The 24,694-nt window shown below is 34.1% G+C and overlaps 2 protein-coding genes across 4 annotated transcripts; one reads left to right on the top strand and one right to left on the bottom strand.

Moving 5' to 3' along the window:
* Nucleotides 1-841: 841 nt before the first annotated feature.
* Nucleotides 842-23,494, bottom strand: LOC125657523 (probable 18S rRNA (guanine-N(7))-methyltransferase). 3 transcript variants are annotated; one of them, XM_048888138.2, is made up of 12 exons: nt 23,382-23,455; nt 21,550-21,587; nt 20,394-20,432; nt 19,880-19,972; nt 19,702-19,784; nt 10,760-10,856; nt 7,993-8,089; nt 6,231-6,281; nt 5,170-5,255; nt 1,820-1,921; nt 1,458-1,547; nt 842-1,132 (listed from the first exon to the last, which is right to left on the bottom strand). In XM_048888138.2, the coding sequence occupies exons 1-12, from the start codon at nt 23,424-23,426 to the stop codon at nt 1,078-1,080; spliced, it is 876 nt and encodes a 291-aa protein (XP_048744095.1). In that variant the 5' UTR covers nt 23,427-23,455; the 3' UTR covers nt 842-1,077. The 3 variants fall into 3 exon arrangements, with proteins under 3 accessions (XP_048744095.1, XP_048744106.1, XP_056004030.1); XM_048888149.1 differs by lacking the exon at nt 20,394-20,432 and having other exon boundaries at nt 23,382-23,494; XM_056148055.1 differs by lacking the exons at nt 842-1,132; nt 1,458-1,547; nt 1,820-1,921 and adding an exon at nt 2,063-2,675 and having other exon boundaries at nt 23,382-23,458.
* Nucleotides 23,495-23,539: 45 nt separating this feature from the next.
* LOC130049875 (chaperone protein DnaJ 2-like) lies at nt 23,540-24,675 on the top strand. The gene has a single exon (XM_056148062.1). It carries the CDS (start codon nt 23,747-23,749, stop codon nt 24,440-24,442), a length of 696 nt encoding a protein of 231 aa, XP_056004037.1. The 5' UTR covers nt 23,540-23,746; the 3' UTR covers nt 24,443-24,675.
* The last annotated feature ends 19 nt before the right edge of the window (nt 24,676-24,694 follow it).

A 24,694-nucleotide genomic window follows, 5' to 3' on the forward strand; every position in this document is an offset into this window, starting at 1 on the left:
TATTTCACATATTAGTTTTATCTCATTTTATTTTTACCTCTTTTCTTACAGAATCTGTCAAAATTCTGGATCTATCTATCCACTACACTTTCTCTCACTGGACGACATGCTGCACTGTTTACTGTCTATGCGCATGCGTCTGAAGACCGAAAGGAGGAGACTCGATATTTTTTGTATAGGCCATCAAAAAGTATTAAATTTTACGTTAAAACGAGAATTTTTGACTTTAGATAAGTGTTATTTTCGCAAAGTTCATACATTCAACAATGCAACAAAAATTGAAAAAGCGCTGGGAAAATTGTCATTTAATGATTTTTGCGCAAAATGAGCTGTAGTGTCTCTTTAAGAGACTAGCGCATTGATTTTCTTGAAAAGTTTTACACTCTGTTAATACACAATTAGTGATAAATAATGAGGTAAAAGGAATTTAGTGTATCCTTCCACTTTTATTTACTAGATGAATAATGTTGTAAATCATATTTTTCTGGTCTTCAGCTATATGATATTTCAAATATTCCTCTATATACATGTAGATGAGCCTTGCAGAGAAATTAGTCCCATTAGGACAGTTCTAGTTTTTACTCTAAAATATTTGGTGTCTAACTTTCATTGTTTAAGAAATAAATATATCATGAATTACAAAATTGTCAAGAATAAGGAAAACGTGTGTACCTGTACTTTCACAAAAACAAAATGATCAAGCCCACTGGGTCATATGTATAAATTTTTATACACCGTTTATAGGGTAGAAAATGTTACAGTATGGCAATATCTCCTCAAAATGTCCATACAGAGCAACGGAAAGATTTACATGTAAATCCCTTTTCTTTACAAAACAAACTCTCAACAATATATTTTATTCATTTAAAGACCTAACAAACAAAAGCAGATAACATCTGTGATGTCTCCTAAATTCTCAAACCTTTGGAGTCAATGAGATAGGCACAGTCAACACTTCAATACAAAAATTTCACAGAGTGAGTTTCTTGGTATGGAAGCAGTTAATCACATTTAAGAAACATATTCTATGGAGTTTCAGCACCTTTACTCCAACAACTGTCATTGAAACCATCTTTACTAGAACCGATCTTTTCTTTTCCTTCCCGTATACTTTGAATCTCCACGTACTTCTCTGAAAATTAAAAAAGAAAATTCATGAACAAGAATGCTGATAAAAAGGTATCTACAGTTTAATGACATCAATATTAACTCCAAAACAAGTGCAAATCACCAAAAATTGAGATTGTGAAGAGTTCTAGCTTGCGTAAAACTATTCTAATCAAGCCTCAATTCAATCAAATATTTTCTAATTTTTTTCTAATTAGTAGCATTGTTTCAAGTTGTAAGGAAAAAAAGTAATGAAATTTTTGATAGGTTAGAAATTGGACACAAATGCCCTTAATCCCAACATCTTTTAACAATAGATGAGAAATGTCAGAATTTATGGAGACACTAACTTTCCTTGACGTCGTCTTCTTTCCTTTTTGGCCAAAATCCAGTCCCTGTTAGTTTTGGGATTTTTTCCTCTCATACTTTTCATTTTTTCCCTAAAACAAAGCATCAATTGTCAACAGGTTCTTTATCAAATTTTAAGTACTACAGCTCAACACTAGTCATTTCAGCAGTGTATTGTCAAATTAAAAGTACGTAGTACAGATTTATTAAAGTAAGATATACATCAATGGTAAGAGCAGTCTTTTCTAGACCATACATATTTCCAGAAAGTTTGAAATGCATAAAATTCAAAATTACTTTATACACGCAAATTACATCAAATGAGGTTTGAACAGCTTACTGCTTTCAGGAACAGTAACTCTACCTTTTGTCTGTGAAAGAGATTCGGGAGGATGCAGCGTCCTCCTCCCCAAGTCCTTTAGGCAACTGCTGGGGCTGACCACCAGCAAACAAACACAGAAACATTCTACAAAAACAAACATAAAACAGTCTCAAACACAGACACATTCTACAAACACAAAGATAGAACAGTCTAAACAAACAGACACATTCTACAAAAACAAACATAAAACTGTCTAAACAAACAAACACAGAAACATTCTACAAAAACAAACATAAAACAGTCTAAACAAACACAGAAACTTTCTACAAAAACAAACATAAAACTGTCTAAACAAACAAAACACAGAAACATTCTACAAAAACAAACATAAAACAGTCTAAACAAACACAGAAACTTTCTACAAAAACAAACATAAAACTGTCTAAACAAACAAAACACAGAAACATTCTACAAAAACAAACATAAAACAGTCTAAACAAACACAGAGACATTCTACAAAAACAAATATAAAACTGTCTAAACAAACAAAACACAGAAACATTCTACAAAAACAAACATAAAACTGTCTAAACAAACAAAACACAGAAACATTCTACAAAAACAAACATAAAACAGTCTAAACAAACACAGAAACTTTCTACAAAAACAAACATAAAACTGTCTAAACAAACAAAACACAGAAACATTCTACAAAAACAAACATAAAACAGTCTAAACAAACTCAGAGACATTCTACAAAAACAAACATAAAACTGTCTAAACAAACAAAACACAGAAACATTCTACAAAAACAAACATAAAACAGTCTAAATAAACACAGAAACTTTCTACAAAAACAAACATAAAACTGTCTAAACAAACAAAACACAGAAACATTCTACAAAAACAAACATAAAACAGTCTAAACAAACACAGAGACATTCTACAAAAACAAACATAAAACTGTCTAAACAAACACAGACACATTCTACAAAAACAAACAAAACTGTCTAAACAAACAAAATACAGAAACATTCTACAAAAACAAACATAAAACAGTCTAAACAAACACAGACACATTCTACAAAAACACAGATAGAACAGTCTACAACAAGATGTACTGTGAGCAATGCTCACTAAGAATACCCCCCGCTTACCCCAATCTCCCAAAGGGTGTTGTTAATAGGTATAAATTACCTCTTTCCTGAGTGTAAAAATATGGTATGCATTTGTAGAAGAAAATGGAAGATATAGTCCAAACACATATCCATGGCATAAACCAATAATTTTGACCTTGAGATCAAAGGTCAAGGTCATAAAGAGGTCATGAATGTACATGACACATAGTCTCATGGTGATACACCCATGTCTTATGGTATGACTATGTCAAAACCCTATAATCAATTTTGACCTTGAGGTCAAAGTTCAAGGTCATATACAGGTCCTCGACACATCGTCTCATGGTGATACACTCATGTGTCAAATATGATATGCCTATGTCAAAGAACAAAGAGGTCATGGCCCGGACATGAATCCATTGTAAAAACCTTTAATTTTGACCTTGAGGTCAAGGTCATATGGAGGTCATGAAGGTACATGACACATCGTCTCCTGGTGATACACTCATGTGTCAAATATGGTATGCCTATGTCAAAGAACAAAGAAGTTATGGCCCAGACACGAATCCATTGTAAAAAACCTTTAATTTTGACCTTGAGGTCAAGGGTCAAGGTCATATGGAGGTCATGAAGGTACATGACACATCGTCTCATGGTGATACACTCATGTGTCAAATATGGTATGCCTATGTCAAAGAACAAAGAAGTTATGGCCCGGACACGAATCCATTGTAAAAAACCTTTAATTTTGACCTTGAGGTCAAGGGTCAAGGTCATATGGAGGTCATGAAGGTACATGACACATCGTCTCATGGTGATCTACCTGTGTGCCAAATATGGTATGCCTAAGTCAAAGAACAAAGAAGTTATGGCCCGGACACGAATCTGCACAGACAGACAGACGGACAGACAGACAGACAGACAGAGTGATTCCTATATACCCCCCAGAACTTCGTTCGGGGGGTATAAAAACAAACATAAAAACTGTCTAAACATACAAACACAGAAATATTCTACAAAAACAAACATAAAAACTGTCTAAACATTCTACAAGAAGAGACCCATGGGCCACATCGCTCACCTGAGTCACCTTGGTCCATATTTAAAGATTTTCCCGTTATGATCGCATGTAAAACTTTGATCCCCTTGCCCCAACCTATCCCCGGGAGCCATGATTTTTACAAACTTGAATCTGCATTATGTCAGGAAGCTTTCGTGTACATGTAAACTTCTTTGACCAAGTGGTTCTTGAGAAGATTTTTAAAGATTTTCCCTATATATTTGTATGTAAAACTTTGATTCCCTATTGTGGCCCCGGGGCATCCTATCCCCAGATTGATGTTAACAAACTTAAATCTGCACCATGTTGCGAAGCTTTCATGTAAATGTCAATTTCTCTGGCCCAACGGTTCTTGAGAAAATTTTTAAACATTTTCTCTATATATTTGTATGTAAATTTTGATCCCCTATTGTTGGACCACCCTTCCCCCAGGAGGACATGATTTTAACAAACTTGAATCTGCACTATGTCAGGAGGCTTTCATGTAAATGTAAACTTTCCTGGCCCAGTTAAGTCATGATTTTAACAAATAGTATCTGCACTATGTCTGGAAGCTTTCATGTAAATTTCAGCTCTTCTGGTCCAGAGGTTTGTGAAAAGATGATTTTTAAATGATTCCACCCTGTTTTTGTGATTATCTCCCCTTTGAAGAGGGCATGGTCCTTCATTTAAACAAACTTGAAAGCCTTCATGCAAGGATGCTTTTTGCCAAGTTTGGTTCTGGAGAAGAAGTTGAAAATGTGAAAAGTTTACAGATGGACAGACAACAGGTGATCAAAAAAGCTCACTTGAGCTTTCAGCTCAGGTGAGCTAAAAACGAAGATAAAAACAGTCTAACCATAACACTCTGAAAAACATCACATTACATAAAAGATACTATTAATAGCCATACCCAATACACATTTGATAATGGTTTTCTATGGACATCATATATGATTACTAAATCCTTACAATACACTTCCACATTCAGAAAGTGTAGAATCAGTTCTTTTCACAGAGTAAAATTTCTTTTGTTTAGGAAAATGTTTAGGACTTTATGGATGAAGACATTTGATTTCAGTTGCTCTTGTTCACAGACAATTCTTTGTAGGCATGTTATTACCATGTAAACAGCCAAGATTAAACATAAACAGGATCTAACAATTTCACAGTATTAACTGTGTATAAATCCTTGCACAAATATTAAACAGAAAAGAAATAAACTTTTGCCTGACTTTTTGGCCTTTGTACTGTTGGGGTAGTCCACCACTAGGCCTCCCGTCCATCCTGCCTTCATGGCCTGCTGTGTAATCAGTTCCAGCTGTAACAGAGATCTTTACAATAGTGTCAGGGCCATAACCACAGTCACCGTATCATGATGCAGGTCAATAAATGTCACAGAGATCATTACAATAGTTTCAGGGCCATAACCAGTCACCATATCATGATGCAGGTCAGTAAATGTCACAGAGATCTTTACAATAGTGTCAGGGCCATAACCAGTCACCATAACATGATGCAGGTCAATAAATGTCAGAGATCTTTACAATAGTGTCAGGGCCATAACCAGTCACCATATCATGATGCAGGTCAATAAATGTCACAGAGATCTTTACAATAGTGTCAGGGCCATAACCAGTCACCATAACATGATGCAGGTCAATAAATGTCAGAGATCTTTACAATAGTGTCAGGGCCATAACCATTATCACCATATCATGATGCAGGTCAATAAATGTCACAGAGATCTTTACAATAGTGTCAGGGCCATAACCAGTCACCATAACATGATGCAGGTTAATAAATGTCAGAGATCTTTACAATAGTGTCAGGGCCATAACCAGTCACCATATCATGATGCAGGTCAATAAATGTTGCAGAGATCTTTACAATAGGGTCAGGGCCATAACCAGTCACCATATCATGATGCAGGTCAATAAATGTTGCAGAGATCTTTACAAAAGGGTCAGGGCCATAACCAGTCACCATATCATGATGCAGGTCAATAAATGTTGCAGAGATCTTTACAAAAGGGTCAGGGCCATAACCAGTCACCATATCATGATGCAGGTCAATAAATGTCACAGAGTTCTTTACAAGTGTTAGGGCCATAACCACGGTCATCGTATCGTGATGCAAGTCAATTGACCTTACTGGTGATTTAGGCTCTGCAAAACTGTAGGTCTTTTTTTTTTAAATAAATATGATTAAAACACTTCACCTGAGAACTGTTTTGGGATATAATTAAAAAACTTTACCTGGGAATTGTTTTCAGGGTATAATTATAATACTTTACCTGAGAACTGTTTTCAGGATATAATTGAAACACTGCTTTACCACCTCTGGTCTAAAAACAAAAATATTTTGTAACATTTTTTCAAATGAAAAGTGCAATTGACACTGATTCGAATAAGTATATTGATAATAGATTAACTTTGTTTCACAAGTTCACCATAGAAACACAGTGCCTCCATAATTACATGCATACTAATTCAAAGTACCTCTATATTTAAAACAAGATGTGCTTGTGAAACACTAAATATGAATTCCCCGTATGGTAGCAAAGAAATTTTGGTACCAAAAGAAAGGTCTTGTCACAAGAAACACACTTTTGAAATATGAAAGCCCAAGCACTTAGCGATTATAAGTTATGACCAAGGTTAAGTTTTTCAAAAGTAGGTCAAACTCCATGGCAAAGATCACGAGTCAAACCTGTTGGTACCAAAAGAAAGGTCTTGTCACAAAGAATACACATATCGAATATGAAAACTCTAACCATTCAAAAGTTATGACCAAGGTTAATGTTTTTACAGACAAATACATAGACAGACAGACAGACCAACAAGAGTACCGCCAACGGTACATAATATACCCGTGAAAAGTTAACATAGGGTGTTTTTCTTACACCATGATTTGTAGAACTTGGATTCAAGTAGTATCAGCAATCATCAGAGTGTGACATACTTTCTTTGCATCGTAAATACAAGACAAATCCTGTACTCTCTATGTAATATTTTCACTTGGCATAAGATGTATGTGTACCGAGTTTGATGGTCCTTGCTCCAACGAATTGGTCTGCATACTGCTACTACGACCTAGACCTTTGACCTTAAGAAACAACAGGCATCCTCCACTTGGCATAAAGTGTATATTTGTACAAAGTTTGACGGTCCTAGCCCCAACCGTTCGGTTTGTATACTGACTACAAGGTTTTTCTACTAAGTGATACTGTGACCTTGACCTTTGACCTTGAAAAAAAATTAGGCATCTTCCTCTCATTATGGTGATCAAATGTACTTACTTACAATATCTTGGAGCTTAGAGTTTGGTTTGTATTCTGCCTACAAGGCCTTCCTACTGTAATACTGCAACCTTGACCTTTGACATCTAACCTTGAAAACATTAGGTATCTTCCTCTCATCATGGTGATTAAATGTACCAAGTTGCAATATACTGAACCTTACGATTCAGTTTGTATCCTGCCTACAAGGTTTTCCAACTAAATGATACTGTGACCTTAACCTTTGACCTTTAAGCTTCAAAAACAATAGGCATCTTCCTCTCATCATGGTGATCAAATGTACCAAGTTGCAATATCCTGGATCTTATGGTTCGGTTTGTATCCTGTCTACAAGGTTTCCTACTAAGTAATACTACGACCTTGAACTTTGACTTCCTGACCTTGAAAAAATTAGGCATCTTCCTCTCATCATGGTGATCAAATATACTAAGTTGTAATATCCTGGAGCTTACGGTTCAGTTTGTATCCTGCCCACAAGGGTTTCCTACTAGGTTTTCCTACTAAGTGATACTACGACTTTGACCTTTGATCTTGAAAAACAAAAGGCATCTTCCTCTCATCACAGTGATCAAATGCACCAAGTTGTAAAATCCTGGATCTTACAGTTCGGTCTGTATCCTGCCCACAAGGTCCAGACAGACAGGCGGACGACGCCATACCATAATACCTCCCGTCTTCAGTATCATTTGAGGATTTTAAATCAATTTTTACATGCAGAAGAAATGGTTGAATATTTTATGAAACTCTCTGCACTTACTACTGCCGCATACAGCGACGTGAAAAACTTGAGTATTCTCTTTGGAGGATGGTGGTATTTCTTATCAGCATTACATAACCACTGCAAAGCTGATATACTGAAAACAAAAGAAAAGATCAACTACGTGAATGATGCTTGATATATCAAGTACATCACTTCATTACATTGCAAAACAGTAGGTGTGATCAAACTTCTCCATGTGAAAGACATGCTAATCCGACCTTCAAATGTCTGTAGTAAATTTCATTTCAAACATTCCATAACTTTGAAATGATTTGGTTATATAAACCTGTATTGAGAGATATATTTTGACTGTCGATAAAAAGTAATCATTCGGGCATATAAACTTTTTATTGGTCACTGTCTTTTATTCTTCTGACTATAAATACCCAGTATAATCTTTAAATCATCAGCAGTTTATACCTACTCGGAGACTACAGATTATGCATTAATTCTAAAATATCAGGTACAACAACATTTTTTACAGTTGTTGTTTCATATTTTTGCAATGTCATAAGAAATTTCTTTGAAATTCATTTATTTAGAGTTATCCTTGATCCAAAATAAATCATTAATTTTGAAACAAGCCTGGATAAAATAAATTTATAGATCTGTAACACCACTGTGGGATCCATTCCTACACACTGATTGCCTTGAAACATTGCATTTTGGTACATTAAATTATCCTTGGCAACCAAAGCTTGCCCTTGAGAACATATGGCTACCATTTGTAACAATTCTAATATTATAAATAACAAAAGAGATATTGGAAGAACTATATGGTGTAACCATTTATATAGTTCAGTATAATGGGTGTACAAAGCTGTATGTGGAAGCATATAACTTTTGATTCTACTGTAAACAAGTATGTATAAACTTGTGTATGTCAATTTCACTATAAAGGTATGACATGGCACTAAATACCAAAATACTGTGTTGTTAATTCTATCATGACTTAATCCAAGCAAAGGATTGGTAACCAATGAAAATTATTATTAGTAAAATAATAATAATGATTGGTTTTATATAGCGTCTTTTCCAGCGTATGCTGCTCAAAGCGCTTTACAATTATCAATGTACATTATGGTGCCCATGATGTACCAATGGCAGATAACAATACCTACACTGTTACCATCAGGACAACTGTGTGAGCACACCCAATATTAAGGCCTTTTTTTTTTTATTGAGTTGGTTTATGGATCTGCCGCACTGATTTTTTGGGATGTTGGAAAAAAAATAAAATGGTTTTTCACTCCTTTTTATATTTCCGATGCTGTAATTTTTCCTTTTCACAAAAAAAAAAGAAAAAAAAAAATAAAGAAAAGAAAATAGATTCCGCTGGACTGGATATTTGGACAGACCAGTTGAAATCTCGGGACAGTCCATAATATTCATGTATTTGCTTCCAATAAGTTATATGTTTATGAAACTAACTTCTAATTAGCATTAGTTATGCATTGCATACCATTTAGATAGGTAAATCCCAAAATAAAAACAAACACTTGTTTTCAGATGGTATCCATGACGTACATTGGGTTGCACTAATCACCTAAACAAGTATAACCCTACCTGACCTTACCATGCATACATTTTGCCGAGGATACACTTTTAAATTCTTATTAATGAAATATTTTCCATAATTAATATGTGTAATTCTTCATATATTGAAAGAGGTTGAAAACATATTTAACATTATTGAATTCATTCATTGTATAAAATTTGTTGACTACCAATAATAAATTGATCTGACCTATATAAAATTCAGAATTTTGAATAAATGTGTATAGGGTTCATGAATTTTATTTATAACTTTACTTGACTTCATAAATAAGACTTTAAAACTTAAAAGTAAATTTTTAGACAAAATATATGCTTGGTAAGGTCAGTCAGGATTTTAGTATTTTGCGTCCCTATATACGTCATGGATGCCATCTTTTGAATGGAAAAACAATGTGGTTCTTTTATTTTGGGATTTACATAACTAAACAGTAAACAATGGACATTTGATAATGATAGAAAGTTAATTTAATAAACAAATAACATTTTTGAAGGAAACAGCATTGTTGTCAAAGTGCACAATAGTCGCTATACATGTATATATATACCACCGTCTTAAGTTGACAGTGAAGAGAATATTAAAGTTGATAATAAAACATTGACCTCAAATCAAGTTCATTTTTATTACTTGACATTTTGTCATTTGAATTTTTTTTTCCCCCTCCTCCGAACGGATTTAAAAATTTTGAAATCCGTAAACCAATTTAAAAACAAAAATTGGTCTAATAGTTTTACTAGTGATGGGCAATCTGGGAAGAAAAATTAATCGATAATCGGATTAAACTGATGCAACCTTTTGATTGATTAATTGAAAAATAATTGAATTTCATTTATTACAAATTTATGGCATAAATATATCAATTCTACTTCATTTTTACCCTAAATTATCTTAATTAGAATAAAATCATTAAAAATTAGAACAGTTTTCCCATACTTTCTAATTTGTTATCTAGGGATAGGGACAGATCTCTCGACTTTTGTTGTTCTTCTTATCGGATGACTCAGCTTCGCCATTCATTTTTGTTTTTAGTTAAGTTGCGGCAGGAATATTTGATTATTTAAAGATACAAATGTCGACAATTTTTGGCTTTCAAAATGACAATTGATTATTCAAATTGTTTCGGTTATAGCGACCCACAACAGAAATTTGGTGATAATCAGTATATCACTATCTAAAACAAAAAATATTTATAGCAATTTACGTCTGTACCTAATGACCCCATCAAATGTGCCTGGTTTAAAAGGTATTCCATATCCCATGTCTCCCAATAGCAGGTCCCCCTCCACCTCCCGATCAACAGCAACGTCTGTGATAAATATTATATACATAGAGTAATCATACACAGATTTTCAAAATGATGTAACTTTCTATGTAACATAACATATTCATATGTAAATACAGTCCTCTTTCAACTTTTCTGTCAAGAAAAATTAGTACTTTCTTAAAACAAGAGGCCCATGGGCCACATCGCTCACCTGAGTCACCTTGGCTCATATTTAAAGATTTTTCCTATATATTCGCATGTAAAACTTTGATCCCTATTATAGCCCCATCCAACCCCCGGGGGCCCATGATTTTAACAAACTTGAATCTACACTATGTTAGGAAGCTTTCATGTAAATTTCAACTTTCCAGGCCCAGTAGTTTTTTAGAAGAAGATTTTTAAAGATTTTTTTTCCAATATATTTGTAGGTAAAATTTTGATCCCCTATTGTGGCCCCATCCAACCCCCGGGGGCCACGATTTTGACAAACTTGAATCTGCACTATGTCAGGAAGCTTTCATGTAAATTTCAACTTTCCTGGCCCAGTAGTTTTTGAGAAGGATACATGTATTTTAAAACATTTTTCCTATATATTTGTATGTAAAACTTTGATCCCCTATTGTGGCCCCATCCTATCCTCGGAGGCCATGATTTTAACAAACTTCAATCTGCACTATGTCAGGAAGCTTTTGTGTAAATTTCAAATTTCTTGGCCCAAAAGTTTTTGAGAAGATTTTTAAAGATTTTACCTATATATTTGTATGTAAAACTTTCACCCCCCCCCCCCTCCTTGTGGCCCCATCCTACCCCCGGGGCCATGATTTGAACAAACTTGAATCTGCACTATGTTAGGAAGCTTTCATGTAAATTTCAACTTTCCAGGCCCAGTAGTTTTTGAGATTTTAAAAGATTTTCCCTATATATTTCTATGCAAAACTTTGATCCCCCTTGTGGCCCCATCCTACCCCCAAGGGCCATGATTTTAACAAACTTAAATCTGCACTATGTCAGGAAGCTTTCATGTACATATTAGCTTTTCTGACTCAATAGTTCTTGAGAAAAAGATATTTAAAGATTTTTCCTATAAATTTGTATGTAAAACTTTGATCCCCTATTGTGGCCCCATCCTATCCTTGGAGGCCATGATTTTGACAAACTTCAATCTGCACTATGTTAGGAAGATTTTGTGTGAATTTCCACTTGGTTTTTTAGAAGAAGATTTATAAAGATTTTCCCTATATATTTCTATGCAAAATTTTGATCCCCCTTGTGGCCCCATCCTACCCCCAAGGGCCATGATTTTAACAAACTTAAATCTGTACTATGCCAGGAAGCTTTCATGTACATATCAGCTTTTCTGGCTCAGTAGTTCTTGAGAAAAAGATTTTTAAAGATTTTTACTATATATTTGTATGTAAAACTTTGATCCCCTATTGTGGCCCCATCCTATCCTCGGAGGCCATGATTTTAACAAACTTCAATCTGCACTATGTCAGGAAGCGTTTGTGTAAATTTCAACTTTCTTGACCCAGAAGTTTTTGAGAAGATTTTTAAAGATTTTACCTATATATTTGTATGTAAAACTTTCACCTCCCCCCCTCCTTGTGGCCCCATCCTGCATCCGGGGCCATGATTTGAACAAACTTGAATCTACACTATGTTAGGAAGCTTTCATGTAAATTTCAACTTTCCAGGCCCAGTAGTTTTTTAGAAGAAGATTTTTAAAGATTTTTTTTCCAATATATTTGTATGTAAAATTTTGATCCCCTATTGTGGCCCCATCCAACCCCCGGGGGCCACGATTTTAACAAACTTGAATCTGTACTTTCAGGAAGCTTTCATGTAAATTTCAACTTTCCTGGCCCAGTAGTTTTTGAGAAGAATATTTTAAAACATTTTTCCTATATATTTGTATGTAAAACTTTGATCCCCTATTGTGGCCCCATCTTATCTCGGAGGCCATGATTTTAACAAACTTCAATCTGCACTATGTCAGGAAGCTTTTGTGTAAATTTCAACTTTCTTGGCCCAGAAGTTTTTGAGAAAAAGATTTTTAAAGATTTTACCTATATATTTGTATGTAAAACTTTCACCCCCCCCCCCTCCTTTTGGCCCCATCCTGCCCCCGGGGCCATGATTTGAACAAACTTGAATCTGCACTATGTTAGGAAGCTTTCATGTAAATTTCAACTTTCTTGGCCCAGTAGTTTTTGAGAAGAAGATTTTAAAAGATTTTCTCTATATATTTCTATGCAAAATGTTGATCCCCCTTATGGCCCGATCCTACCCCAAGGGCCATGATTTTAACAAACTTAAATCTGCACTATGTCAGGAAGCTTTCATATAAATATCAGCTTTTCTGGCTGACAGGGATTTTTTAAAGGGAACGTAGGGTCAAAAATCAAATTTTGATATGTGAAAACTGGTACCATGCAGACAACAAAATCAAGCATAGAAAAAATAATTGCTGTTGATAACAAGATTTAATCTGTCATTTACACTGAAAACTGAGCTGAATGGGAGAATCTCTTATCATGGCGGCTGATGACGTGTATGCGGCAATTCATTACAACTGCTGTGCCTATAGCACTAAATGGGTTAGTTAGAATAATCTAACTGTGTCTCGGGACAGGCCCTCACACATCGGGTCCGTAGGACATTATCATTTTAACGATAGAACATTCTATCTATAAATGGGTTACAGAGTATCTATAATTTAAATGTCGGAAGTTCAATCGAAATTTTGCACTGTGGTCAAAGGAAAAGGAATACATGTATCTACCTTTTAGCATCCCTGATCTCCCCAAAAACTATGAACATTGTGCAAGAATTCGGATACATAACCTTGGGAATGAATGTTTTGAACGGCATTTTGAGAAAGATTCTTTGAATGAGGATATCAGGGTAAGTATAAATTATATTTGCTTTTTACTTGGTAAATACTAATAATTCTTAATGTGTAAATAACCAGAGTTTATTTATAACAAACTTTTACTTATACAATAATTTTCTAATCTAATCTAATTCAGTTTATTTTAATATCCTTATCCAGTGAACATTTTGTACAAGCTAAATATGAAATATTCAAAGTTAAATTAATATCTAATTAAATAAAGATATTGAGATACACATTAAAACCTATTACTGTGGATTTACAGTAAGTGTGAACGAAACATATCGGCAAGTACATGACGTGCTCCAGATAGTTCATTGGAAAGTCCCCGAGTGATTTTAAAGAGCGCTTTTGATAGGTCGGTTAAATTATAGGTAGGCGGTCCCAAGTATTTGGCATTATATTATCTCGTGCCTAACAAGTGTAAGTTTCACTATTTAATTTCAGTGTAAGTTGCACCGTACGTAGCGTGCGATTCAATATCGGTTTTGATTTGACAACCGCAATTTGAGATTACGTTAATAAAATGTCTTGTAAAGTTTATCTTATATATACTAGATATCTACATGTATAAAAGTGATGGGATATCTTATAAAGAAAAAAAATATAAGATGTCTTATAAAAGATACAAGATATCTCGTAAACTTTAGAAGATATAACTTTTATCAGATACCTTATAAATTTTATCTTTTAAACAGGAATAACCGTGCTATACTTATAATCCATCGCAGTATCAATAGGTATGGGAAGGGGAATACAGGGTGAAAAAGGCGAGTTCCGATATGTAAAGAAAAGGCAGGATAGCAATATCCCAGAATTCAAAAGTGCTGAATATTGAAAAGAAAAAAAATGACGGGATCGAAAATGCTGCGGGAAAAGGCAGGATCCGCAGTTGCCACTATATCCCAATAAAAATTGAAAGGTTACTCCCTTAAATTCCTGTAGATACTTGTCAGTTTTAAGTGATCAGAAATTTCAGTACATGTTTCTATAGGCGATTTTGTCCGTTTAAGAACAATGCTTTTGTTTTGTTGTCTCTTTCACATTCGCAGTTTCCATATCGTTATTTTAAAATAAATCTCTCAGATGATATTTTCGAAATCTTGCAAAGCATTGGAAAAGATCGATGTCGGAAAAATTTCTAAATTCAAATAGTTACGGGGAAGAGGGGGTAAAAACTCGTAAGTTTCTGTCATCCGACATCGATTACACGTTAGTGGGAAAAAAAGACAACTGACTTTAAAACCACATAACAATACATTTTAATAAACGTTTAATAGTTTCAATGTACACTTTCATTTGTTTTACTTGTTAATCGATTAGTTTCAACATACTTCATATTTAGTTTGGTCTTGGTGAGAACTAATTACTGCATGCATCTTCTTTCGCATATATATGCGAAAGAAGATGCATGCAGTAATTACTAAAATATTTGATGGCAGCAAGCCTAAGGAAATAAGAGAAAATAGCTCAAAAAGATCAGCTGCTTTCACTGAGAGGCAATTGCCCGATATACGTCATAAGCAGATGGGATTGTGGGAAATATCTTAAAGACCTATAACTTTATCTTGCAAAATGGCAGCCTCCAGCAGATGATGTGTAGCTATATTTAATAGCCGATTTCTACACAACAGATTACAATCAAATGGAATTAACCAGTGGACTTAATTACTAAATATTTTTTTTTTTTTTTTTTATAATTTATTCTTTTTTCATATTCACATAATCATCAGTAATAGTAATGAAGATACATATTAATCATTTTATACATTCTCACGCTCTTTCACACTACTAGTTCAGCATTATTGGTAGAATACTTCAGCTAGGTTACAGATCAAAATTATTTTCCAGTTTTCCCAAAGTCTGTCGAATTTCAAAACTTCACATGATTAAATTGCTACAAATTTTTCAACTTTGTATTTGAAAGAAAGATAATGTATCAGCCCAGTAATATGAGGAATTTTGTTTTGTTTTGAACAATTGAAAACATATTGTTTGGTATACAGAATTATGAAATTAACAACTTTATTACACAAACTGAAAGGTGTTTCACCAAAAATAACATTACTAACATTAAAACCAATTCTTTTTGATGTTTTTCTGAAAATATGCATGCTAAGATTATTCCAAACTGCTAAAGTATAAGAACAAGACATAAACATATGTTGCATTGTTTCTTCATTATCTTTACAAAATGAACAACAGTCATCTGAAATTATACTGATTTTCTTGAGGTAATATTTCGTAGGAAGAAGCTTGTAAAGAATTCGGTACTGCAACCACTGAACTTGGGTATCAATACTTGTTTTAAAACAAACTTTAAACAGCTCTTTGACAGAAACATTGCCTTCTAAATGTACAGATAATTCAGTGTTCCATTTTTGAATTGATTTGGGTATGAGATCATTACTATTTATCATATTATATAACACTCTGGAACATTTATCATTCAACAGTATAAATTCAAAGTAAAAAGGAATAAATGGTGTACAATTTTTTTTTAACATCTGATCTCTTAACAGACAAAGTCTTTAAAAACTTAGATATAGTACTGGTAATACTGTTGTATTGCATTGTACATACATTTGCTAGTCTAAATTTTTGTGAAAAATCTTGTAGTAATAAAAAATTTCCATCTTCATCTAAAAAGTCTCCAATTATTTTCACACCATGTTGATACCATGTTTTAACAAAAATGTCTTTATTACCAACACACATATTTGTGTTATACCATACTGGAATAGAACTGAGTTTTTGCATGGAATACTTTTCATCCATTACTCGAATCATTGCTAACCATGATTGAAAAACATCACGCCAAAAATCATTGCTGTGGTTTATAATAGTATAAATATATTCATCTCCAAAATCTATCATTTTTTTTACCACCTCATTGCCATGTACTGCCAAAAAAATATCCACCCATGGTTTGTGACTGTTTGTTAATCTTTTAATCCAAGAACATTTTAAAGACATTATAAAATTTTTCACCTCAACCATTTTCATGCCACCTTTTAAGTAATCTTGGGTGACAATTTGTCTCTTGACCTTGTCAATCTTTGAATTCCATATAAATTCAAAAAAAAAATTATTCAGAAAAGACAAGATATCTTTATCAGGATTTGGTAGTGTAATAAACAGATGGTTTAGCTTAGGTAAAAGCAGTGTTTTGGTGACTGTGACTCGACCAATGGGGGTGAGTATTCTTCTATTCCACTGGTGTATCAATGCTTTAATTTTTGGTATCTGAATATTATAATTTAAATCAACTATTGTTTTCATATCCACAGAAAATTCTATTCCTAGTAAGTTGAAAGTAGTGCATCCCCACTCTAGTTTCCATCTTGTATGGTGATATACTTGACTAGAGAATTTTTTAGAGCCAATCCAAACAATTTTTGCTTTTGAGCTGTTTATTTTTAATCCAGAGAAATTTGAGTAGTAGTCTATAGTGTCAAGTGCAGCAAAAAGAGATTTTGGTGAACCATCAAGAGCCAAAGTTGTGTCGTCAGCATATTGGGAAATTTTGTGTTCCTTACCATTCACTATTATACCTTTAATATCTGTATTCTGTTTCACAAGAATAGCTAAAATTTCTGCACAAAGAATAAATAAATAAGGAGCAATAGGGTCGCCTTGTCTACAGCCTCTCTGTATATCAAATTGCTCCGATAGGAAACCACTTTGTAATACAGATGCTTTAATATTTGTATTTAAGATTTTTATCCAAGTAATTATGCAATCCCCAAAACCAAAATAACTTAAAACTTTATATATAAAATTCCAAGATATAGAGTCAAAAGCCTTTTCAAAATCTATCAGTACAAGTAAACCTGGTGTGTTGCTGGATTCAGTGAAAGACATGAGATCATACACAAATCTAGTGTTTTCTCCTATGTACCGGCCTTTTATAAACCCAGACCGAGTTTCCGATATCAAATAATCTAAGGTAGATTTTATTCTATAACTGAGACACCCTGATATAAGTTTATAAAGCACATTTAGAAGAGTAATTGGACGCCAGTTTTTCAGAAATTGTCTGGGTTTGTCACCTTTTGGCAAACATGTAATAATCCCCAGTCTTTGTGATATAGGGAGTTCCTTTTTCTCAAAAATATGATTAACAGCTGATACAATGTGGTTTTTGAGGTCCTTCCAAAAAAAATTTTAAAAAATTCTACGGTGAAGCCATCACTTCCTGGTGATTTATTATTTTTCATATTTTTAAGAACTGTATATATTTCACTTTCAGATATCTTGTCATCCAAAGAGTTTGAAGCTGTTTGTCTAACCTAGGGGTGTCCGGGACTTTATTAGATACACAAAATTATCACAATGTTAATAACCCAAAGGCTAGAGAAAAGGTTCTTGAGTTGATGAATGATTTACAACTTCTTGATTACTACAGGATTCTGTATCCTGACCAAAAAAAGTATACTTGGAGGAAGAAAAACCCTTTAAAACAAGCTCGTTTAGACTATATATTGATATCAGAAAGCCTCTCAAATATGGTGGAAAAGTTTTCTATTAAGCCTGGATATAGGTCAGACCATTCAGTAGTAGTGATAGAGTTAAAATTTAATACATTTAAAAGGGGTCGTGGACTTTGGAAATTCAATAACAGTCTACTGACAGATAAAATCTATATAGAAAAGGTCAAACAAACTATACTTGAAGTACAAAACCAATATCTACATGCTGACAATACAGACAACAATTATAGTATTTTTCTCAAAGTTCTTCTCATGGAAATTCGAAGTATAACAATTTCACACTCTTCTTTTAAGAAAAAAGAAAGAGACAGGCTTGAAAAAAAATTACTGGAAGAGATTGAAATCATAGAGTCGGACTATAACATTAATTTTAAACTTTTAGAGGAAAAAAAGGTTGAACTTGAAAATGTAAGGAAGGAAAAATTACAAGGTCACATCATTAGATCGCGGGCTAAATGGGTAGAAGAAGGGGAAAAACCTAGTAAATATTTCTGTTCTTTAGAATCCCGTAATTTTTTAAACAAAACTATCAAAAAAGTAGAAACACATAAAGATCAGGTCATATATGACCAATCAGATATTCTTCATCATGTCAAAGATTTTTATGAAACTCTTTACACATGTAAAGATTCAGATCTCTTAGATATAAATTTGGAAGATATCATAAAATTACTAAATATTTAGTATTTGAAATGTGAAAATATTTTTTTATACCCTACGTTCCCTTTAAGGGTCTGTAGGGGGCCGAAATAAGGCCCCAATCCCAATGCTAAAAAGCAGGTATTTTCCCCAATTTTTGCTTTGAAATTCCCAAACAATGAAAACAAATCAAGCAGGGTAGCCAAATCATTCATAAATCTTCTTCACAGGTCCACAGATTATTTGGCCTCTGTTTATTTGAATGAGGTAAGCTATGACCAAATTGAAAGTCAGAAGGAGCCCAGTCCTACCTTTAAGCACTCTCTGAATTGGTTTTTTCCTTTAAAAAAAACCTGGGCTCAGTGGTTCTTGAGAAGAAGATTTTTAAAGATTTTTTTAAAATATTTGTAAGTAAAACTTTGATCCCCTATTGTGGCCCCATCCATCCCCCGGGGGCCTTGATTTTAACAAACTTGAATCTGTATTACGTCAGGAAGCTTTCATGTAAATTTAAGCTTTTCTGGCCCAGTGGTTCTTGTGAAGATTTTTAAATGACCCCACCCTATTTTTGTGATTATCTCCCCTTTGAAGGGAAAAGGCATTTGAACAAACTTGAAAGCCCTTCACCCGAGGATGCTTTTGGCCAAGTTTGGTTCTGGAGAAGACGTAAAAAATGACACACGGACAGACGACGGAAAACAGACGATCAGAAAAGCTCACTTGAGCTAAAAATATTACTTAGTGAATGTAACTTTAATGATTTTTCAATAATCACATAATAAATGTTCTTGTATGAGTAAAATATTTCATCACCTTTGATATTTCTGAGAAAGGTCATTAATATAGCAGCAATTCTACCCACCCAACATGTGTGAGCTGATGTCAATGCCGACCCAGTAGTGACCTTGTTCCGTGACTGTCTCACCACTCAAACCTGATCCGCACCTGTAAATCATTCACATCATTAACGCCATTTGGCTAGAACAGGTGATAAATCAATAAAATTTCTATACATTATAAACCCTATACACAGCGCTTACCCAACATCCAAAATATAGCATGGCTCATCCGGAAGTCGAAGTATCTCCAGAGCTCTCTCAGACAATTGGCTCTGAATCTCTATCATACGAGTGCTGAAAAATATCATGTATCAATCTAAAACCTGAAAGATAGTGTTGCAAAATGGGACCAAAGTTACTATCAATTATCGAGTTGAATTGGCAGCTTACAATCGATTAAATAAACGATAGTTTGAACTTCCATTTATGGTTGCATTAAATAAAGTACATGTACACTATATAATATCCATTCTGATTAAATGATGTCCTAATGAATAAATAAAAATTACATATCTTTACCGTCATTGAGTCAATGAACTTTAGACAAATGGGGAATTATACACAATAGTCAACTCCTGATAAATCTTTATCAACAAAAATTAATTTACTCATTCTAATACTGATCCATTTTCATTAATCTATGAGTAAATGAACAAGTGCTTGTTTCAATCTGGACCTTTAAAATAACATTTCCAGTCAGACTGAAGTCACTCACTGAGGACAGAAGAGACAGGAATTCCAAGATACCTCCATACTAAAATTGATAATATACAGAAAATACTTTGATATTTTTTTCACCAATGCAGCAAGCTAAAACTGAAATCTTCATTTGAATTTCTTAGCTCCCAGATACATTTTCTCTCATTAACATTATGTGCATCATCAAACAATTCTTTAGAAAAAAAAACGAACACTTCATTTTTTACTTGTCCTCGGAACTTCAGTTCCATGAGGATCATATTTTTCAATATGAAACTGGAGGTTAGTACATGTATTCCCTAAGCAAAATAATGTTAAACATATCAAATTGTTGGGAATACTTTATTCAGTGATTGAATTCATGACACGTGACCTCGTAAAAGCATGTAAATCTTATTTTCTTAATCATATATAATCACTCCACGATTAACACCACGTTTGTTGTTGTGGTTCAAACGCTGTTTGTAAATTTCCTAATAACGACGCTGATTATGACGTCACAATGTACTGTTTACATCAATTGCATTATATTTCCCGCGTTCAATATATAGGCGGATCAAATATCCAAATTAGGATTTATAGGTTATAGACTTTATATGGGAAAATATGACGACCGAGTTTTTTTGGCGCGTAGACGGACCGAGCTTGCGAGGTCCGTTCGCGACAAAAAACGAGGTCGTCATATTTCCCATACAAAGTCTATAACCTTTTTATTATATACTTTCAATATTTCATAATAATCATTTCGAAACAATAATTTTATTTTTAACAATAACTTTATCGGTTTAACTGAGTAAAAGATGAAAAACACGAAAAATTTGAAAATTAACGGCGTAGAAATTTGATTGTGACATAATGTTTGCGGGCCGGAATGTTTCCGGGCATATATCGTGTGATATATGCCCGCAAACTTTTAAAGAAAAAAGAAGAGATGAAATTGAAAGTATATAATAAGTTTTGATACAGCTCCGTCTTCGTGCTAACTTTGGGTTGTTTTTATTGTTTTGGATATAGATACTAACGCCAAAATTTGTTTGCTTCGTCCTCAAACACGGTCACACCGTAAAACATATTATATGTCCTTGATACTATAGTTTCAGTTGAAGTCACCTAATAATTCATTAAATATATGTTTACCACTTTGTTAAAACATTACTGAATAGGCTACTTACTTTGATGTATATTTCTTTGCTTCATCTTCATTGTAAAACTGAAAAAGATGAACTCCTATATCAAAGATAAAACTTTGTATGTATCAACATATAACATTTCCACAAAGTTATCTGTATAGTGCTTGACAGATCCTGGATTTCTAGTCAACTCGTACCCTGACAGACTCGTACCCAGGTCAACTCGTACCCCCATAGGTCAACTCGTACCCAAAAGGCAAAAGTCATCTCGTACCCAAGAATCTGCCCATAATGCAATATATCTATACACATATAAGTGACATATCGCTTAGGTACGAGTTGTCATCAATTGAAGAGGAGGAGTCAACTCGTAACCAGATTCTTGGGACTTTTACTTTTTGGGTACGAGTTGACCTATTGGGTACGAGTTGACCTGGGTACGAGTCGGTCAGGGTACGAGTTGACTTGACTCCAGATCCTGTATAGATCTTGGTCAGACGTAGTTAGAATAATCTAACTGTGTCTCGGGACAGGCCCTCACCACAGTTAGAATACCTCCCATATACCCGTAATGTAGCAGAAAATTGCGGAATCGCTCCAAAACGATTTTAAACTTATCAAAGAATAAACGCGTACATTTAAAGTTAAATTTATATACAACTAACCTCATTGGTAATTTGTAAGTCCTTAACACTGTAAAAAATCGTATAATAATATTGTAAACTCAACACTTTGAAATGTCACTTTTCTCGATTCGAACTGACTGCCATTTTACCGGAAACTGCCATCGGAACACCCTGCTGTTTTCGAAAAACGAACGCTTACCTAATTTGCAAATAAGAACGGCCCACTACCATATAAGGCATTGGTGAAAAAAAAACGGTTTATACACATGGCGTGGAGACAGAAAGTTAACGATCTGCTGCGTCTTTACCCCTAAGTCTTTCTGTAAAACATCTTTCACAGTTCTGTCAATCTTTACCAATTTAGAAGTCAGACTTTTCTTGTTTCCAGGGTTTTTGGAACATGAAAAAGTTTTTCTACAGCTTATGCAATTGTTGGATTCCATTTTGATTATGAGATCATATAAACCATTAAAGGAAATTAGGAATGTTGATGACTTCATCCGTACCCGCCATTTTCTGAAGCATCAACTGTTTTCCCATAATTCCTGCATGCCTCAGTGCACTCTGGTTAATTTTCTTTATCAATGAAATCAAATTTCAGCAAAAGTTTATATAGGGAGAATATTACTTCAATCCCATGTTACAATATTTAGTTAACATATATTTCTCGATTTCTAACGTTTATTTCAAACTTTAAATTCATTTTCATGTCAAATAACGAAGTAGTAAAGAGCGTAGTAGTATTTTCCATAAAAGGCTATATCTCCATATTTGGAACGTCATTAATATTCAGTATTTCACGCTGTGCGTATACGCAATGACAAGTTCCGGTAAAATGGAAGGTGTTAGCAGCGAAATTCAAACTCGTGGGTTTACATTCTCAAATTCAACTAATTAAAATGGATTTAACGGCAAGTGGGTCGTTAAGGTAACTTTCCATTTGCATATGAGTGATGTGTTACATAATTTTACCGAAACATGCACTGTGTGCAATTTTCATTTTGCTACATTGCAGGTATATAGGACGCATTCTATCGTTAAATCGGGTCCGTAGGACATTATCATTTTAACGATAGAACATTCTATCTAAGTCAGACGTGACGACAATGGTGTGGACCATGACCATAGTGTGGGTTTGACCCATTTTCCTTAAATCTTGACAATTTACACTTTTGGAAAGTTCTCGTTTAAATCAAATCCTAAGGAGTGTTAGACTGATTATCCTTGAACGTATTCATGCAAACCTACTATCTCAGGTGGAGCGAGTCTTTCGGGTCTTCCACCAGATGCCATGCTTGCACACCATTAGGAAACTGTATATGCACCATAATTTTGAAATTTTCATTGTACTCATTTGGATTCCGGAAAAGTTTATGGAGATCCGGGTCTTTCAAACGCTTCATGTAATACCCTCTTTTAATCTTCATAACATGACATAAAGGGACTTTGATCGTCTAGAGGGGGTCCGTCTAGAGGACGAGTCAAACTTGGGACAAGTTTGGATGAATTTACGTAACTTGTCCCAAGTATATCTTTAGCAAAAGTGTAGCTTCGGACCAGTCAAAAAGCTACAGAAGTATTGCACATGACTGACCTTGCTACTTTATAAGAAAATGAGGACTTTGCAGTTGAACTGCTTTCCAAGGATATGGTGTACTGATAGCAGGCTCACACGTAACATACAATACCGTCTATACGCTACTAGGCCCACGCATCGACACACACATAACCGCCAATACGCTACTAGGCCCAAGCATCGACACACACGAAACACTTACTTTTATGATGTCTTAGGCGTTCCATCCAGCTCCAGTCAGTCGCAAATCAAGAATGCCTACATTGAGCTTACGAAAAAGCATCATCCGGATGTTAGTGGAAGTGAAGATTCAAGAGTGAAGTTTCAATTAGTAGCTGATGCGTACAATGTTCTGGGGAACATCCACTCAAGGAGAATGTACGATCGAGGGCTGGTATCAGGAGCTCGCCAGCAATCTCAACCAGAAAAGGAGGAGTTTGATCCATTTGCCTTGCCAGTTAAACCCGTTCAGACCGTTTTAGACAAAATTACAATGGAAAGTTATAGGGCAATAACGGAAAAAAGGATCTTACATTCAAGAGCACAAGCTCGTCAAAAGAAAAAGGTAGAAGAGGAGAAAATTATTTATAAACATAAAGTAATAAAAGAGAACAACAAGGAAGTGTACGGACTGTTTATATTGCTGTCAATTGTAGCATTTGGAGTTTTTGGTTTAGAAAAATATTGGCATCCTTCGAGTCAACAGGAAAATAACAAAAAAGGATACCATTAATACACAGTAAATGTAGTATTGTAACAGTTAATTCAAATTTTATATTAAATTAAGTTTTCAACAATGCATGATTTTATTTTTCAGAATATTTGTATTATAAGACTTTAAATACAGTGGGGCTTACATGACCAGACAGATCTTTGATTATTAACAATGTTTACATATTTTCTTGAGAGAATGAAGATTGTTATGCCCTTAATCAATATCACAATAAATTTCATTTTCATAGCCAATGAAAATTCATTTATGATT

Source organism: Ostrea edulis, chromosome 1, assembly GCF_947568905.1.
Source record: "Ostrea edulis chromosome 1, xbOstEdul1.1, whole genome shotgun sequence".
In the NCBI taxonomy this organism is placed as follows: domain Eukaryota; kingdom Metazoa; phylum Mollusca; class Bivalvia; order Ostreida; family Ostreidae; genus Ostrea; species Ostrea edulis.

Bases quoted from the DNA above. Each gene is read 5' to 3' on its own strand.
- LOC130049875 (XM_056148062.1), top strand. From the start codon at position 23,747: ATGAGGACTTTGCAGTTGAACTGCTTTCCAAGGATATGGTGTACTGAT.
- LOC125657523 (XM_048888138.2), bottom strand. From the start codon at position 23,426: ATGGCATCTGGTGGAAGACCCGAAAGACTCGCTCCACCTGAGATA. The intron at 10,857-19,701 runs GTGGGTAGAATT...TATTTATCACAG, and splicing joins CATCAGCTCACACATGTTGG to ACGTTGCTGTTGATCGGGAG. The intron at 6,282-7,992 runs GTAAGTGCAGAG...TTTTGTTTTTAG, and splicing joins CGTCGCTGTATGCGGCAGTA to ACCAGAGGTGGTAAAGCAGT.